We start from the raw sequence: 11,471 nt of genomic DNA, 5'->3' as shown, positions 1-11,471 counted from the left end.
CTGATCACCTGGTAGCAACTGCCCAGAATAATTGCTGCTGAAAGAATTTGACTGCTGCAAGCTAAACAAAAAAAACCCCTAAAAACCTACCCTCATTGCAGCAATAGGCAGGATGTTTAATAATTCTGTCACAAAGTAGAGTATAAACAGGTTCAGGCAGTACCTGGATGGAACTGGATATTCTTCCCCCTCTCCCAGTCCATCTGATTTCACTGCAATACAGTGGACCCAATGTTCAAAATACAAAAAGCCTCATTCAATGGCAAGGAGGCAATGTCAGGACAGCCTGGGTGAGGTGTCCAGTGTGTGAATACCTCCACCACCTTAATCCTTTTTGTGCAGTGGTGTCACCACTAGCTGCTGACCCAGACCTGGTTTATGATGGCTGTAACCCTTGCTCAGCATTTCAGTGTGGTGTAAGAAGTGCTCCTAAAGCTGGTTTGATGGCACTTACTGCTGAAGGAAATCACATACTGCATTGCCTGGGCAGCAACCAGCAGAACTCAAGGACTAAGAAGAGGTGAGGGCTAAATTCTGCTACAATCTTGAAACTTTCTGTATATTTGCATGAAATTTACATAGAAAACCACTAGTAGTATGTAGTTAATAGTGACCTTGCTGAAGTGTATAGTAAATCTCGTTATTTTAGGGGCTAACCTCTACATTAAATGCAGATTCTCAATGAAGTGTTTAAATGCTAAAACTAGATCAGGAGGTTCCCTGCCAGATTGTACTGCTGCAGACATGACAGAGTATTATAAAATGAAATGTACTTTCTGCCATGGGAACACAGGAGCTAAAAAGTTCCCAAAAGTTATGGGGGGGGGGGGGGGGGGAGGGAAGTAGAGATGAAAAGGGAAACAGGGGGCTTAATGTGAATCAAAGTGCTCCAAACAGCAGAGGAAAAAAATCTGCTGTAGCATTTCCTTGGGACCAGAGCTGCTTATGAGCTGAAGTGCAAAACTACCACAGTCTCTATTCTTGATCATCCTCCTCCCAATGCAGCTCAGCACCTGCACTGCTGCTGCCTTTGCAGAGCTGACCTTGGAGCCAATGGGTTTGAACCATGAAAATAATGCCAAGTAAATTTAAAAAAAGCTCCTCCCAGCCTGTGGCATGAATCTTCTATGTGACAGAGTTTCACAGTAACATAAAACACTTTATTCATAATCTGCTGCTGTCAAATATTTATCTTCTCCGTATCCAGTATATGCAGGATACCAATTTCTTTACCAGTGTAAAAAGCAGAGAAGTAGGAAGTCATCACACTGAGAGCAGCATTTTACCTCCCATGTACCTTAAGATAAGCAATGATGATAGGACCTGCCAGTTTATAACAGCTCTTTATTTTACTGATATTATAAAACATCATCACAGGGCAAACCTGTTTTGCATCATGAGCTTAGTTTTCCATTTTATTATAAATACTAAAAAATTAACTTTCTTTTGCATCAGCGATACCATAAAAAATCAGTCTAACTGGACATATTTTTCAGTGATCCCTTGAACCAAAAATCCCCAAGAATTTGAAGTAGATATCTATATTGTATATAAATGTAGTTTCATATATATAATTATATCAAAATTCACCATTTTCACTCATTATTGTGATTTTGCAATTACTAACTTATGTCAGCATTATGAAAATATGGACAGCCATCTAGTTATTTTGCTGCTTTATATTTAATAATTTACCAGACAACTGAAAAATTACATGAATGCAATGGAAAATCATGTACATGTTCATTTATGAATTCCACATGGACTTTTCTTATTCCAAAACTTTTCCAGATTTTAGAAGTCCAGTAAAAACTTTCAGTGACCTCTTTGATCACATACACACAAAAAGTTACGATGTATGTGTATTATGCCATACATACCATATGTAATTCTAGACATATTTATATGCAAATATACGTAACGTACTCTGAATATATATATTGTATGTTTTATATATATATTTAAAACACACAGAGAGTGATACCACAGGTGTGTATGTATTTAGTCATACAGGTGTGTGCATAAATATATATATATATGTGGTAAATTTTTCTGATGGGACTGCTGCATGCAATGAGAAACCTGTGAGTAGTGTGAGGCTGCTTGGCTTGGCTTTAGAGTGTAATTCACATAGACTTTGAGCTGTTGAGCTGTTTATTTTTCATTTGGAAAAGGAAAGAACAAACCTCTTATGGAAAAATAAAAGATTGATAGTCTCTTGAATTAACATTATTCTCATACATTCTTAAGTGAAACATGTTCACCATAGAAACCTTTGGGTTATGTTTTTAATTTGTTAGATAAATATTTACTTACTGAATGTGTTTCTACTACTATGCACCGGATCAACCAGAACAACTCTTATTAAACCATCTTAGATTCATACTCTGCGTATTAAAAATAAATTTAAAAAGTCTGAAAGTAGTCACTGCTAAAATGTAGATCTTGGATCCTGCAAAGATCTGAAATATCTGCTTAAAATTACCATTTAAGTAGGTCCACTGATGAACTTTAGTGCAAGTGCCTAAATATTTGCAGAATCAAGACCCTTTGTTTCTCGAAGGTTAAATTTCGAATCTCACACCTGAGAACATGTAGTGGTTGCTTCCATCAGTAATTCCCACCAGGGAGAATGTTATGTTTTGCAGCAATAGCCAGAGCATACTCTTGAGGGTGAGAGAAATGGACCTTAACTCATGTCCAAAAAGTCAAGGTGGGACTGACTTTAAACAGAAAAAACGACTGCCAGCAAATATTCCCAAATATACTACATTTTATTTCTCAAGAAGGCCAACATTGCATTACACTTTAATAACTTCAGCATATTTTTCTCCTTAAATATATTTGTATAACATAATACCAGCAAATATATAGCTTTAAAAAAAGAAATTTAAATTAAAAATTGCTTTGGGACTGAAACTATGTGCTTCAAATTTTCCCCACAGCAGTTTACTGGCAGCTGGGTTGCAAACCCCAGAAAACAGGTGTCTGTGGTTGGTAATGCTGACACAGCCTCATTTACAGTGCTGGAGAACCTCTCAGTAGAGAGACCAGAAGATGCACACAAACTGCCAGAAATCCTACAGCTCATCCCTATGTGCTTGTTCTGCTGTAAGATGGTAAATTGATTTAAATTGCTAAAATTACAAAACAAAACAAAAAACAAAAACAACAGCACAGGAAAAGAATCCCCAAAACAACCAAACTAAAAAAAACTCTAGCAAAATTGGGATTTGTGCTTCTAGGAGGCCCTGACCCGGTTTGCAAAACACTTCTCCCTGCCACCCAGCTTTGGCATTGCTTTGCCTTCCTTATTGCATATCTGTTGATCCATCCTGTAGCTGAAGAGTGTATGTAGTGTAACTGTAGTATGAAATAAAACTCTCAAAAGAATTGGATTTCTGCCAATCAGATTGGTGAATGTTCCTTATCTCTGGATTATTTCTTTTTGTGGGGTCTAGTGGTACTTTGGTTAAACCCAATGGAGGAAGTCCCACTGAAGTCAGTGATGCAGAAGGAGCATGTTCAAAGACCTCTCCATACAACCTCTTTGTGATTCCCTCTCTCTATCATTTTTTAAAATGTGCTCAATTATTACCAACTTCCAGTGTAAAAATTCACTTTTTTTAAAATACAAACATATATCACATAAATATGAAGGGAAAAGCCATTAACTTCTTTGCAGGTTATTACCTATTTGTATGACACAAAAGAAAAATCATCATTTACAGTCACAAACTGTACATACTATTTGGTGGGAGTACATTTTTTGGCTTAGAGATAAAAAATGGACTGCTTCAGTGGCAAGTAAAATAATTATTGACGAGATATAAGACTTTAAAATCAGGAAAGGATGATAATTTGTCTAGAGAGACAATCATTGTAATACGTCTAACACAGAGGTTTGGATAGTAGAACGGTGAGTAGAAGGGTCTGGGGAAGGAAAGACACCGTCATGCAACACAGCACTACTTCTTGCTCAGTATACTCTTCAGGCTTCTCTCCACTGCTTCATCTAACTCTTCTTCCAGCTCTTCCTTCTTGGACATGGCCAGCTTGGACTGATAATCTTTTACAATTTGGTCTATATACGGTGCACTCTGAGTCCCATGCAGCATCAGTGTCCACTCCTTCAGCACACCCCGCTGGGGCTGGCTGCCAACAAACCCAATCTCCAGAGCCCAGGTACCTCGGGGGTCTTCTCCCCAAGTGTGAGTGGTCATGAAAGGCCATTTGTCAAAACCCACCTTGGAGTCATCATCCCTGGGGCGCCGGCTCAGCAAAATGGACTTGGTTCCCATTGGTGAGGTCATGTTGATGTTGAGGTCTCCTCGCCGAGTGGAATTCACAGTTATAACTGCCTGCACATGTTCAAGGTACCGGACAAAGTTCTCCTTCCCCTCACACGCATCAGTTGTCAGTGTGAGGAACAGTTTGCCACTTGGTGGTATCTTTCTGTGGGTCAAAAGATAATTAAGCAAATTAAAACAGTACAATATGGCTTATGCTAAAAGTACTGGGTTTTAGTGCCTCACAGAAAAACACTGTATGATTTTCCTTATTTATACATGAAGAAGTAAGAAAATAATAGTTGCAAACCTAGTCAGAAAGCAAATGTTCCCCTTTTAGAAAATTATACCAAAACCTTAATTTGAAAATAATTATGAAATGTACATCTACAGAAAGAGAGTAGTAATAAAATTTAGAAGCACATACTGCTTTTTAAGGACTAACATTAATGGTTGTCTTTACCTATCACTCCTATATTGGGCAATTGCATAATAATGTGCATACTCAGTAAAAGAGCCATGAGCAGCCAGTCATGTCAGTTTCTTTAAAGGACAGCAGCAAATGGCTCTCTGGTGTTGGAGGAACCAATTGCACAGAATTTCAGTGCAGTCACATTAAACCCTATGTCCTTGTTCTGCTTTAGAAACCAGCACAAGCATGGGATGCTGGAGTCGGCTCATTGGAAAAATAGTTTTCCACAAAGATTTCCATCCTTGAACAGCTCCCGTACATGAGTACATACACCAAGGAAAGAAGCTGCACATGTTTACTGAGTTACCAAAGTGCTGTCTGGCCCAGGGGTGGGGAGATGAGCCTGTAAAGTGCCTTCTAAACCTGTTGGGGTCAGGATGCAACTTCAATTACCCACTGCCTCAGAAACTGGCTGGCAAAATACATGGAAAGTGTAAAAATGCTCTACATCTTCACCATCAGTGTTCTTTAAGCAGTGTGACATTTTCCTCTGTCTAAAAGAAATAATTGAAAGACAAGAATTACAGCAATCATTATGAAAGTGACCAAGTCACAAAAGAGTCGAGTCACCTTGTCATTATCTTGTCTTCCAGTGGCTTCTCCCTGACCTTACTTGTGCAAATTGAGAATCTTTTGACGGGCCTTGACTACACTGTGGTAATGAATACCTTCTTTTCAAAAGAAATCAGCACCAGCTTCTTCCCTCTGCTAATGAAATACCACATTCTTTAGAGACCAGTGAAAGCATTTCATTCTAGCCTAGCTTCAAGGAACTCTTTTCTTCTTGAGATGAGCTTCAGATATTACACTTGGTACATCACTCTGTGGCTCAGGCCAGTCTCTGTCCCCCTTCCATAGAGTATTACCTTCTTGGAAGTACTTGCAGAGCAAAACTTCATTTAGATCGAGATCCTCAAGGCATTTAAACACTTACCTTATACTGAAAAACCTGTGTTGTTCTGAGTATTATGGAGCAGAAGTTGGCATAACATAAATATTGTATAGCTAAAACATTTGAGCATCTAACACAATACTCTTGAGATACTTATTTGACATGTCAAAGCACGAGAAAATGCACTACATGTAGACAGATGTGAAGCGTTGTAATTTCACAGTTGCCACGTGCTTGCAGTTTCTCTGCATGGGAAGCCTCTATCTCAACTCAATCTGAATTCATGCTGTCTCACAGACTTTTCACACAGTGGACAAAGCTTTGTCAAACACTGCTTCATTCCCAGAGATGTGACAAGTGTTTTATCTCCCTCAGTTAATGAGGAGGGACATCACAGTATGAGTCTTTTCTTCCTGTCCAGACTAAAGCCCAAAGAAGCAAGAGCAATATGTTCCCCCAACATCTGCTCTGCAGAAGGTTTGACAGCTGCAAAAAGCTTTTCCCTCCACCTTCACAAATACTGCAGTGCAAAAGCTCTCTCAGCTCTCTAAAAACACGAGAAAAGGCTTCCTCTGTTTCCCCCTTTCCTATTAACTAGGATCAAATAGTCTCTGCTTCACTAGACTAATTATTGTAGTCTAGGTGATTTTTTCTAAAGAAACAAAAAGAACCAGGGTTAATGGAAAAGCCTGACACAAAGGTGAAGAAGAGAAAGTGGATTTTCCACAGCCTTACCATGTGCCACTACCCAACTTGTGTGTATATATATACATATACATATATATATATATATATAGTATGTCCATGGCATAGGAGCCAGTGGGAGATTATATATAGTATATCCACTTTTGCAGGTGTAGTACAGGTGCAGTGGGAGATGAGCAGAGGGAGCTCCTGTGTGCTCCTGTTCCTCAGTTAATGGACTACGTTTTCTTAAAATTTTGTATTTCCCTAAACCAGCCAGAACCCTTGTCAGGAAAAGTTCCTGTTGCTAACAAATGTTTCTATTTTAAATACTGGTTGTGTTCAGTACACGGTATATTATGTCTGTTAATTATTTCCTGGCCTTTTGCTTAATTGACAGTGCTGCTCTAAAACACACCTCTGTATCAACTACTCACCTTCATAAATCTATACCAGATACATTTGTTATATATAAAAATATCTATACTTAAATAAAAATATAGAGAAAATATATATAAAATGTTGCTTCAGCAAGCCAAACCAAGAGAACAACCCACTTATCTACAGCAAAGATGCAGAGTTTTAATTTCCAAAGAATCTCTGGAGATGCTGGGACTTAGCTAGCTATTTTTTTTACGTGCAATTTAAAAAATGTACATGTTGCACTTCATAATGCTTATCATCTTCTGTCAGTGACATTTTCATTGGGGAACACAAATATTATAGCAGTACTGTTAATATATAGATGTGTCAGGCAATTGACAGGGAGACACCCTTACAGCCTACAGAAATAAATGTTCTTTCCTCCTCTAGGATGATCCCCATTTCAGTAAATGGAGCTATCCTAAGATAAATGAGATTATTGTGCATTTAATTATTAATAAACTAGAGATATCCTAAAACCAGCTTTGGTATTCTCATTTGTTTTTTTACCTGTGAGTATGCATAGGACAGATAAATTAAAACTCAGAGCTCAGCTGCAGAACCTTGAATCATGCAAATTCAATTTGCAAGGTCAGGGGAAAATCCACTCTTTCCCTGGCTGAGCTATGTGCTAGGGTGGCATCCTGGTTTGTTTTCTGTTTCCAACAGAATAATGTTCTCTTCAAAAATGGCACTGAAAAGTCAAATTTCAAATGGTATAGATATAATTCAGGCCATTATTAAGTTAGTATTTCAATTACTTAAATTAAACTAAAGCTGTTGTAGTCACTTAGCATTCATTCATTCATTTGTTGACTCATTCACTTTAGCATGTAAAGGTAAATCAGAAAATAACCTGACTACCTACCCTGAAATTAGAGAATTTAAGAGCTTAAAGCAAGCACAATTAAATGCCATAGTGCTCAGTGCTGGTACTTGTAGATTCAGTCTTCTGGAGATAAAATTGTCTGCGGAAGAATCTCACAATGAGATATGACCTGGCTGATAGATATTTCATGTGGCAGCAGTTTATGTAATTTACAGTGCCAGTCTCCCAGATTTTCATTTGGGGATAGGCTCTTTATTCACAGAAACTTTACCACAAATATACCTGCGAGTGCCCAGGAGAAATGAATGTTGCTATTAACACTACTGGCACTAGCATATAGGATGAGCTATAGAATGTACTGCTCCAGCAAGCCAGGAACTGAAAAATCATATAGTTTCATCAAGCATTGTTGATAAAAAATGTTTTATCAACTTATTACTGGTAATGTTATGGTTTCTTAGGAAACAAAAAAACCTCATTAAGTTTCTTTAACTGTCTTTGCTAACATAATTTTATGCTTGCGGTCTCCCAGATGCCTGGAAGAAGCCAAACATATCCACCAGACTATTCACTTACTCAGGTTCCTGTATTGACCCTCCAACACAATGGAATCTCTCAGGAACAGTCTTCCAGTCTTTTGCCATCTTAACCATGGCTCCTGCATCTAGGACACCATAGCCAAACAAATGGTTGAACTCCAGTCCAACACCATTCCTACGCCACCTGTGAACCTCATCATGAAGCTGGTTCCTCTTGGAGGTGAGCACTGTCAGATGCTGCATGTCTCTCCATGTCAGATGCAAGCTGTGGAAGAGCAACATGAGAAACAAACATTACAGTATTTCCAAGCAGATATTAAAGAAAAACTGTGCTTGAGTAAGGCTTTGGGTAAAGTTTGCTTCTATGAATAACACTGAAATTGTAACTACACACATATCAGTAACAAAGCTTCTATTGAGCTCAGTGAGAATATGAATAGGTTTGAAGTATATAGTACTTTTCCAAATATGTTCTCCAAAATTGCAAAACCACTTCTAATTCAAACCATCAGCCTAAAAGGACGTGCTTTTCAGCTTTCTGTGCCCCAAGTAATAAGCATGTGTATGTGCTGAATGTATACCAGAACAGCCTTACTGTCATTCCCCAAGGTGACACAAGACAGCTGAAAAGAAGATATCACTTGCATCATTCTTATTGAGATCTTTTAAAAGCTTGCTCCATATCTTAAAGCTGTACTTTCTATTTCACAGATTGGTCTGGTTTGAGAGACACATCAGTCCTATATTGTGTATGAGCTGACAGACATAATGCAGGCAAGAACAGGCTTTCATGGGAGATTGTCAGTGACTCCTGGCAAGGCTCATCCAGGATGCACAATACAATTCAATACAGCCAGAAGGATATGGAAGACACTGACAGTTCCTTCTCTCTCCTGCTGCCTTTTCAGCAAAGCCTAGAAATTCTAGCGCAAGCCAGGGGTATTAAGTCTAATTCCTATTCATTATAATGGCAGAGTAATTCCAGTCTTTATGGGTAGCTCAAATGAAAAAGAATAATTATTACTGAGATATTTAGGTTCCAGTCCAGTTTAAACATTCAGTGGTCAGAAAAGTCATTAAACCTTTACATTTTTATGGCCATATTAATATTTTATATAGTGGCTGTCCCACTGAATGAATTTGATAGTAGAAGGAATGATCATCCAAAGCTAAACATTTGGCATGTGTTTTACATGTATAAAACCTGAAAAATGAGAGAGAGACTTGGACCAAGTCATGTTCTGAGCACGATAGCCATTGCTCTGTTAATGTAAACTTGGCCTCCTTTCACAAATCTTCATTATTCTGCACTGTTGAAGGAAACTATGCACATAATACTCACTTCATGTTGTGGTTACAGCAACTGAAACTCTGTAACTAAGCAAATGTTGCCTCAGTTCATGAAAAAAAAAAAAACATATTGAAAGGAAAACTTTTCCTAATCAGTAGAGAAGAAGGTAATGATTTCAAGATATAAAAATGGTTCCAGTGTCAGGAATACCATGGAGATAGTAAACAGACAATGGATATTTATTCCTTCATGTAACAGAGCAATTACAGAGCACAGAAGCAAGCTACCAGCAATGGGTTAAGAAAACAAAGAAAACATTCCACACCACCATTGCAAAAAAAAATATTGAGGAACTGGTTGTTCCTGGATGACCTAGGTGCCAAATACAGACAATCTGAAAAAGAGTTAGACAGCTCCAAGGAAGATCAATCTGCCTCTGGCTATTAAGCAGAAGAGACCCACTGCTGTCTCTACAAATCACGGATCAACAAAGCTCCTGTTGTAAGATCACTTTTAATCCTCACTTCTTGTCCTCTTCCTAAGCATCTGTCATTGCAGACAGTATCCTGGCACAAGATGAACTCCTGTCTCTTATTACAGGGTCATTCTTATATTTTTATAGGCTGGGCATTTCACAGAGGACATGTGGAGAAATTAAATAATCCCTTCCTCCAAACAGTGCTAGAGAAGTCTAACTCCCAGATGCAGAGGATGGGGAGGACACAGAGAGAGCCAGACAGCCAAAATACATCCGCCATGCAACTTTGGCAAGGCTGTTGCTCCATCTGCAAGTCACGATGCACATCACTACTGTACAAGGTGGCTTTTGAGCTGGTTATTGCAGCCTCATGCCACAGCCAGCCAACTGAAATGACGAACACCATTAAATAAACCACAGGTCCTCTCCTCTCTAGAGCTCATGAGGAATTTCTCAACAGCATACTTAGCCTCCAGGGCCAGGGCGAACACTCCGGCTGCTTCAGGGGCAGCTGCAGACGTGCCTGAATGACGCAGGGTGCAGTTGCCATACAAATCTGTTGTAGCCTGCAATGATATTAGATGTAATTAATGAAACCAGCTATCCCATTTTCACTGCAGCTACAGACTCAGAAAAATACAGAAATTGGAGTTTGTGTCCTTGCTCTTTCATTGTATTCATGCCCATGCTCTGTTCTTTTCTGGAAGAGTGTATCAATTTAAAACCACAGTGAGACACATTTAGAGCATAAATGAAAGAGCAAGTCATCAGGTAGTAAACCAGTGGTCATTATCACTTAGAACCCTTACAAACTTCTTACAAAGATGGCTTAACCACCAAAGGCCTTAAATTCATTTCTGATTATCAAAAAGATTTGAAACTAGAATTGTTAACACTATTGAGTTTTTTAACATTTGTCCAACTCCGAGACCAGCAGCAGCACCAGGCTGCTGTCTTCTGTGCAGATTAGTCACTAGCAGAGACCAGAAAAATACCTCAGAAATGCATTTTATGGCAATAATTACAAAGATGCCACAGATCATTTTGGCTGGTATCATCACAGAGCTGACTGAAGACAGAACGCAGTGCTCTGTCTGCTACTGCATGTGGGCGTTTAGGATTGCACACTGTGTCTTGGGGATTTGAAACAGGGCCATGGAAAATGTACAACAGCTTTTTGCAAAAAAGAACTTTCAGTCAGTATGTCTGCATTTTCCACTCTGTAAACTGAACTAGTCTGAAGGTGCTGAAGAGCCATGATCATTACAGTGGAAGAGAATCCTAAATACAATTGAACTAAACTTGCCTGTTTTCCAGCTGTAGGTATGGCCCTGCAGCAACAGCAGGCTCTGGTAATCAGAACCCCCTATTTGTCCTCCATGGATGACTAAATGTCATTTTGCTCTGTGCTGCTTGTACAGCAGAAGTCTGCCAGTACAAGAAAATATGATCTCAGATGTTAACTTAGATTTTTACAGAAACCTTTTGTCACACTGTCCTCCAGAAAGAGGGCAACTGAACTTTGTAATCTGGTTTCTGATAAAGGAAAGCACCGACTTTCCTTTGAAGCTCTA

General features: G+C 38.8%; 1 protein-coding gene across 2 annotated transcripts in view; it reads right to left on the bottom strand.

The window, feature by feature from the left end:
• Positions 1 to 2,755: 2,755 nt before the first annotated feature.
• The window catches only part of PCSK2 (proprotein convertase subtilisin/kexin type 2), a 103,109-nt gene continuing 94,393 nt past the window's right edge, over positions 2,756 to 11,471 (bottom strand). For both annotated transcript variants that reach the window (XM_036379592.2, XM_036379591.2), the window contains 3 exons: positions 10,363 to 10,463; positions 8,166 to 8,393; positions 2,756 to 4,455 (listed from right to left, as the gene is read on the bottom strand). In XM_036379592.2, the coding sequence (XP_036235485.1) occupies positions 3,969 to 4,455; positions 8,166 to 8,393; positions 10,363 to 10,463 (816 nt within the window). In that variant the 3' untranslated portion in view covers positions 2,756 to 3,968. The remainder of the gene's footprint in view (positions 4,456 to 8,165; positions 8,394 to 10,362; positions 10,464 to 11,471) is intronic.

This window comes from Molothrus ater, chromosome 3 (assembly GCF_012460135.2).
Source record: "Molothrus ater isolate BHLD 08-10-18 breed brown headed cowbird chromosome 3, BPBGC_Mater_1.1, whole genome shotgun sequence".
In the NCBI taxonomy this organism is placed as follows: Eukaryota; Metazoa; Chordata; class Aves; order Passeriformes; family Icteridae; genus Molothrus; species Molothrus ater.
This window is presented reverse-complemented; position numbering and strand designations above follow the sequence as displayed.